The sequence below is a fragment of the Melanaphis sacchari genome, unplaced genomic scaffold (assembly GCF_002803265.2).
Source record: "Melanaphis sacchari strain LSU unplaced genomic scaffold, SCAv2.0 Contig23_pilon_pilon, whole genome shotgun sequence".
Taxonomy (NCBI): domain Eukaryota; kingdom Metazoa; phylum Arthropoda; class Insecta; order Hemiptera; family Aphididae; genus Melanaphis; species Melanaphis sacchari.
The window spans coordinates 661,066-669,603 of NW_020271114.1; the positions used below are offsets into that span (position 1 = coordinate 661,066).

General features: G+C 32.5%; 1 protein-coding gene across 1 annotated transcript in view; it reads right to left on the reverse strand.

The window, feature by feature from the left end:
* Nucleotides 1-338: 338 nt before the first annotated feature.
* The window catches only part of LOC112594713, a 301,926-nt gene continuing 293,726 nt past the window's right edge, over nucleotides 339-8,538 (reverse strand). Inside the window, exons 12-13 of the mRNA XM_025339666.1 lie at nucleotides 8,061-8,536; nucleotides 339-2,881 (exon numbers count right to left, since the gene is read on the reverse strand). Of these exons, the coding sequence (XP_025195451.1) occupies nucleotides 2,455-2,881; nucleotides 8,061-8,536 (903 nt within the window). The 3' untranslated portion in view covers nucleotides 339-2,454. The remainder of the gene's footprint in view (nucleotides 2,882-8,060; nucleotides 8,537-8,538) is intronic.

Consider the following 8,538-nt stretch of genomic DNA (forward strand, 5'->3'; position numbering starts at 1 on the left):
GATTAATAAACGTATGAATGAATTATTCAGTCATTTTGAGTCTCTTGACTTTAAGGTTACAAGAATACACGAGATCACGCAATTATACAGTTATATATAATATTATAATGACCCATTTTAAGATAACGGGATTTATTTTAATGTTTATTAGGACTAACAGAAAATTAAATTAAAATAGCTTTTGAGAAAATTCAATTAAATACAAGATTGATAATGTAACAATGGTGATCGTAATTTTTTTTATACTATTAATAAATAATTATATAATTTTTTTCAAGAGTTATTATTAAAAACGTTAATATTATTTTTGATTTAAAATAATTATTCACATTGCGTAACAAAGTCACTCAACGCCTTAAAGATGGTTTTTGAATAACAATCATTTACAAAACAGGCATGTTATTTAGAATATTTTGTATCAAAATATACTTTATCATTTAAATATTATACTACAGGGGCTTTACAATATTTTACATTCTTGGAAAGTTTGTGTTGTTGCTCGAGGTTAGGCAATATAATATACTTAGGCATGTCTATCAATATTCAAACAGATTTATCCTTCAAAGCTTGGAAAAATATCCTTTACTAAATATATGGTAAGAACTACTTATCCGTAGTACACTGTACACACAGCATAGTTAACCTATTACGAGGGGCAAAATTCTCCCACCGCTTCTCGTGTAAGGAATTCCATAATATATTTAACGTTATACTTTACCACGTACTTAATAACATGAGAATTAAAAATATAAAATTATATTAAAACCAAACTTAACATTAAAATTCAAAATTGTCATACCGCAAGGTCCTAAAGAAGAATTGCCAATTTTTATAAACGTCATAAAAGTTTAATTATATTTTATCTTTGAAACGAGCAATAATAGTGATAACTTAGATTTTTACTTTTCATCATAACGTTTAACGATAGGACGTTTCAGATCAAAGTGCCTAGGCTGTATTTATCATAAACTCATTTTTATTGCTATAATAAAATCATATTTATGGTTATTAGAAAATCAAATGACTTAAATGATATTGTAATATATTATTTTTGAAAAAGTGGTATCTATTAATGGCTATTACAGATCGACTAAATTTTAATTACTTCTATTTTTATGTTTGAAACTGACGAGTAATTCTTAATTTGAGTTATTTGAAATTTTAATTAACTGATTTGATTGTGTATATTTCCATCGTATATTTTTGACTAGGATTTCGCACTCGCGATATTTTTTATATAATAAACTCAAGCATTTGTATTATTTTATATTCCCATAACCAAATGATAATTTTAACAGATAAATTATTATCCTGTTCGAACGAAGAAAAGGTTAAATTGATACGATTTTGTTACGTGAAATTTTTATTTTATCGACGATTTCTGCACAATGGTAACAACTTTGTTCATCGTACAATTTAATGATTTCATCAGAATAAAATATGAACGCTAAATTTCGTATAAGATGACCGTCCTACAGTGATGTGGCAAAATAATTACTATCTCGATAATTGCTCAATATATATTACAGATCACGATTTCTTTCTGACTCACACGGTGGGGACCGAACCTTTAGCTTAAGATTTCGGACATGTTGCTGAGCGTAAGAATTTTTATTATAATATCGAGTCGAATTTTCGCTGATTAATATAGCCTTCGTTTCTGAAACGTCCTGTATGTTCGCCATTGCGTGTCCGCGGATGTAAGTATAAAGGTGAATGGCAAACGGGAAAAATATAAGCAATAACAATTCGGCGAGAGCGGTGAGGGGCGGTGGATAGATATGCACAAGTCGGATTCCTGCGGATTGACGGTATGCATCGCATATTGCGTATAGTAAAAGGGATTTATTTAAGACGTTATTCCGAGCTGGCTTACGAGTATACTATATAGACGTCGGTAAATACCTCTATGATAACGACAGCGACGACGACGACAATGATGATTGTAATAATAATAAAATATATTTACAGTGAAAGTTATTATCAACCAGCGTGTCCGACGGTGTTATACAACATCATTATATCGCTATAGACGGTGTTCGACCGACCGACGGCGACAGTATTATCGAGTGCAGTAGAAATCGTTATATCGATAACGTTACGAGAAGAGTGTTTAATGATCTTACGCAGACATTCGATGATAGGATATTATTTGATCTCATGCACGTTTGTCGAATTGTTCTTTAAAAAAAAAAAAAACCGATTTCTACCGCGTACAAAGCTAACAAAAACGAGACGAAACGGTACGTGACATATATTATAGCGTTATGCCCCGTATCGTCCTGCAAGGCTTTCGGGTCAACGCGACCGCACGAAAAATGTTTACCCGCCGATCGCGGTTCACATACCGACCGCGGTCGGGTTTGGCCGGTGTACCGCGGTTCAGACGGTCGTCTCGATTCGAAGGCGTTCGCCGTCGCCGTCGCCGTCGCCGCTGCCGTCGCTGTCGTTACGTCAACACATGCTGTCCTGCTTGCAATCCAGGTAAAGGTCGTCCGAAGACGACGGATACCGTTTGCCCAGCGAGTTGCCGACGACGCCGCCGCCGCCGCCGTTCTGCTCCAGGAACCGCTTGTCGTAGTGCGCACGGTCGACCGCGCACATCATCGGGTCGACGGCGGACGAACCCTTGTGGGACGCGCGCCGCCGGCCGTCCTCGGCCCGCCGCGACCTGTTGGCCCTGCACCGCAGGCACACCACCGCCGCCGCGACGGTGACCGTGAACAGCACCACCGCCGTGCCGCCTAGCACGCCCACGTACACGAGGTTCACGCCGTTCCGGTCGGCGCAGTTCACCGGGTCCTCGTCGAACCCCATCGGGCAGTGGGTCTCGCCGTCGCACCAGAACTGCGAACTGATGCACGCGTTCAGTTCCGGGCACCTGCGAACACATAAGCACACAACGCGTGACCTGGCTGTTAATTCAATGAGGCTCGCCGTACCGTCGTTTCACGGCGATTCGGCAATTGGCCGTAGGTATGCTATTTCAACGATTTCGCGTAGTAAGACGACCCACGTAAATGATTCGAACGCGATTTCTATTACGTGTACGTTTGTGTTGTCAAAGTGTAAGCGCAGCCATAGGTTTTTTTTCTAAAATCGATGGTAATTTTTTTAAGTTATTCGTCCGTAATATTGTGATGGGTTGGATGACGTGGTCGTTACACAAAATGTAATATGAGTATACCTACCGCATAATTTATAACCGTCGAATAAAAACACGATAATTTACCGCCAAATTTAATTCTCGTTCCCGATGCACGAGGTCGAGACACAAGCACTAGACTTCTCTAATACTATTATGTTGTTGTTATGCCTATCATGGTCCCGAATAATTTTCCTATCAATTACCAAAAAAAAACATAAAAACGGAAGCGAATATTAGTATAATCAATCAAAAATAGACGGACAAAACATTTATTATTGTTGATCATTCTTGAAATAAAAATCAACTGTAAATGTGAATTGTTTTCAATAAACAAATAAAATATAAGATTTTCTGTTTGTTTATGTATAATATAGTATAGGTACTTAAATCATTTATACTGTAAACTCGATTATTAAATGATAGATTTGAAATTGTGACAAATGACAGTGCTCATAATAATATTAATATGTAATTTCATACATGAATAATAAATATCGAACTCTCTAAGTCAATTGTATATTATAATATTTACCTAGTTGTTTATAAATAATTTTAGTTTATAAGTTATAAGCATACATATTAATAATATGGGGATTTACTATAATTATTTATAGCTAGATATAATAATTTACAACCTTTGTAATCAATATATGAATAACGTGTTGTTAAAGTTTAATTTAAAACCATGTTTTTAAGATATTTTTGGTATAGCTTAACTATTATAATAATTTTACTCACTTTAAGGGAGGAATTTGAAATAAGTAGTTAATTTTTAGATTTGATATGCTAATATTCTTCAAACTTCAATGTGCATTGAAGCCATTTTATTTTTTTATTCTTATATAAGTATAATTATTGCTATACTCCGGAATTATAATAATCATAATAATTGCAAAAATGAAAAAAAAAGTGTAAATTAATTTATTTCTGAATATATAATTTAAGAAAATTTTATATTCATTGCTGTAACCCATTATTCTTTCTTCGATTTTTTTTTACGTTCTTTTAAAAAATCACTAAGTGCATTTTGTTATACTTAAGGTAAACTTTTTTTGCAGCTTTGTTCTAAATCATGATTAAAACCTAAATTAAATTATAATAGTCACCAATAACTATTTACATAAAGCAAAACTTTTGATAACTTTTATTATTTAGCATTATTCAACATTTTTTTCTTCATATTATTTTATGCCGAAGAAAAATTAAAAAACAGTGTCAGATGATTTTTTTTTAAATTTAATTTCAAGTTCGTATTATTTAATCACTATCTTTTATTAAAAATTTTCTTGTGATATTTAAGTCATCTACAATAAAAATATATATACATAAATATTTTAATTTTGAATACGGATCAGTTTTTTTCTAGTAGATGATACTTCAATTGATTTTTTTGTATAGTATCTTCTAAAAATAAATTTTTAATTGTTTATCGATGTGAAAAAAAATTCTACTACCGACTGTATTGGATATTTATTTGAAGAAATGTCTTAAATTTCTGATGAAAGGTTTATGATTTGTAATTCCTAACTAAAGATACTGTTATGTACTTATGTCACAATATTGAGACGCAAATCTTTTGTCTAAAAATAATTTGATAAAATGAGTTCAAAATAAAAAAAGTGACAACTATTTTTAACATAAAAACTTGAAAATTAATGGTTAAGAAATAAAATAAAATAAATATTTGAAATAAAAAATAATAAGCATTATTTTAAAACATACATATATTTAAATATTTAACAAAAAATTAATATAAATAATATTGTTTGTTGTATTGTATTTATGTATATATAATTTATAATTAAGAAATTTAAAATACAGTCGACTCTCGATAATTTTAAATTGACGGGACTGTTGACAAACTTTGAATTACCGAGAGTTCGAATTGTTGAGTAGTTCAAAATAACGAGAGGGCAAAAAAAATTCGAATTATAGAGAGTTAAGAAAAAAATTTTATTTTTTATTATTGTACATACATACATATTAGTTATTTCAGTAAATTAGGTGATACATACATATTACAGTTATTTATTGTTAATTTTATTATTATAATAAAAGATTATTATTTTTTGAAAAAATCTGCAATGGTTTTCTGCTTCATTGAATTTAGTTTCATTTTTTCAAAAATAAAACTACATTCGGCTGACGGCTATCGACGACTCGTCGAGTTAAATAAAATTACGATTAGAGACGATTAAGAAATAAAACGATAAGGTTCTAACGATATTATTCTATAGTTATCGACAATAATAATCTAAATTTATACACGATTGTATAGTAAATTATTAATAAAAAGATTATAAGAATACAGATAAAATACATTTGGTGAATATATTATGTACTTCGAATTTCCGAGCATTGAACGAATGATACTTCGAATTGTCAAGTGTTAGTGGCCAGTTTTCCCAAAATTTAATTTCGAATTACCGAGTGTACTTAATTGCATTGTTTTTATTCGAATTACCGCGTGATTTTCAAGGAGTCGAGCATTTACTTCGAATTACTGAAGGTTTCGAATTATCGAAGGTTTGAATTATCGAGAGTCGACTGTATTATAGTAAGTAATCTTGAAATTAATTATAATAATATGCACATGATGTAAGTATAATGTATCATATTAGTTGTACATTAGTATATAGTTAAATTATACTAAATTAGGTGTTAAACATGCATAGTTTAACATGTACATTTTGAATAAAGTTATAATATACAAGAATTCACTCAATCAGAAAAATAAAATTAGTAAAATCTTAGTGAATCTTATTTTTGACTTCCTACTTAGCTTATTTTTTATACTTATTTAAATAAGTATACATATAAAATATAATGCACATTCACAAATACAGTGACACAATATATTGCAATCGGTAACATTCTAGGGTAAAAATATGGTTTTAAAAATACAAACATGAACATCACTACTATATCGAATCGGTTCATACAATTTATGACGACGTTATGCTAAAACTATTCAATTTCATTAGTAAATTTTATTAATTAAGGTGAATATTCTTAATTTTGTGTGTAATAAATAGTTTATCAATAAATATTTACGATTGTATTAATGGAATTTTTGGAATGTGAAAACAAGTGCACAGGACAAAAAAAAAATGCAATCATATTATTTTTAGAACCGTAAACATTATTCTAAAAGTTATATCTAATGGAGAAGAATCAACTGTGACAATGTTTTTAAACAATATATAGGTAGGTAGTACCTACTAGGTACTCAATACATTAACTCCCTACATTTTTGATATAAATATTATACTTTAACAACGGATGAAGTAGATATTTACAAGCGAATAATCAAGATAACGAACCGCTACACTATTTATATTTATGAGCAATGTTTTATTTCATTGTTGTTTTTTTTTTTTTATCGCAAAAGAATATTTTGTTTGTTTTAGAATGTGTTAAATTATTTTTTGAAATAAGTTTTTTTTTTATACAAGACTTGTAAGTCGACTTTTTATTAGATAAAATATGTGATTATACACTATTATTTTCAGAAAATTGGTTCTGCTATCTCTAAAAAACCATGTGCACAACTTTTTTCAGTAAAAAAACCCGGATAAAAATGTTTCATCTTCAGTAGGTAAACAAATTAATATACCTATGTGTAGTATAAAAGTTTACATGATTACATTTTTGAAGGAGATAAAGTGTAATGAGAATGTATAAAGTTAATAAACAAATAAATAATTTAAAGGTTAAAAGTAACTTAAAATGCGGATAGTGGAAAATTTAATTTTAATGACTTGGAATCGTAAGTACATATAGACATAATCATTATAAATAAGTTAGATAAAAGTCACAAGTTAACCCTTTACACTTTATTTTTTTCCACGAGATGATTATATTTCGTTGAACATGATAGTATTACTGAAATTGCTTTAAATAATATAAACTTACAACATTAAGGTCACAGCTCTTTTATTTTATTTAAATTATACTTGTAATACTTTTATGCGTAGTAATATTGTAGAGTGAAAAACAAAAAAAAAAAAAAAAATTCTATTACGGCGTTTCATTTGCATAATCGCATTATTATTACACAATAAATTCACATCTAATCCGAGTGATGGGCGGTACCCGTAGGTGGGAGTGGGGTGAATAGTAATTAATTTTAAGCCTAACACGATTCGAGTATTTCAGCTATATATGTGTACATACTGTGGGTTTATTATTCTGTTAATATTTTTTTAATCGATTACCACGCGCACAAATCGAAGTGTATTTTCCGGATGGCCGTCGTTAATAATAATCGTTATACGTTTAATAACATAACAAAGTAATCAATCGTAATGCACGGATAACGTAGTTATGCCTTATTCGTACGTAGTGAGCGGATGCAGTCAATCTTTATACGAAACATACTATCATATAAACAGTTGCACGTGTGACTATACTATTGACTACACGAAGCCAATATTGTAAGTTTTTGTACACTGAGATGAAACGAAAGGCACTACACTGTGTACCGCAAACATTTTAACATAATATTATTATAACGAAACGTACGAAATCGTGACATAATATCTCAACTACGTGTTATTGTAGTTATCTCGGTATTTTATGTAAATATATAATCAGCGTAACTTATTTTCGACAAACAATGGATGAGATTCATTTAAGCACACCTGACAATAATTAGATTGAATACGACTGTTTTACGTGACATAAAAACGAACTAATTCGAACCGCGTCGTCTACACGTTCCAAGTCGCCGATCTTAAACCTGAATAAAACGAGAGGGACACTTGCACTCATTTCAACGTTCTTTGTATTCGTGTAAGACTCATACGATTTTCATTCACGGGCGATAATTTTTATCAGGCACATATCGCGCGTGGACTTAAACTCGACTGCGTGCGTCGTGGCAGGAAAAAAAATGTCGTAAACGACTCACCTGTAAGCGCAGTCCGGGTGGACATTCGACAGCATGGCGTAAACGTTTGTCGACGGCATGATGAGCGGCATCTTGGACACCTCCAACCAGGTGACGGTGTATGCTCCGTACTCGCGGTTCAGGAACTCGATGGCCACGGTCTTGGAGTTGGGCTGCAGCTGCTGGGCACCGGTCAGCGGTTCCGTCCAGCCCGGCGAGAACGTCTCGAACGAGCCGCGGAGTGCGTTGTAGCTGGCCTCGTACGGGCAAATGACCTTTTCGGTTTTAGGCCCGTCGCCCGCCCCGGTGTATACCACTACCCGGTTACGGGTCGGACACATGAACGAATTGGTGCGCCACCGCTGGATCTCGTATCCGCGTAACTTCATGAACACGAAGCCGCCGGTGCGCAACATGCTGCTGCCGGCCGTGGCCGGTCCGATGAGCCACGGGAAGTCGTCGCACGCGCCCCTGGACGGCCGGCGGCCTCCGATCACCG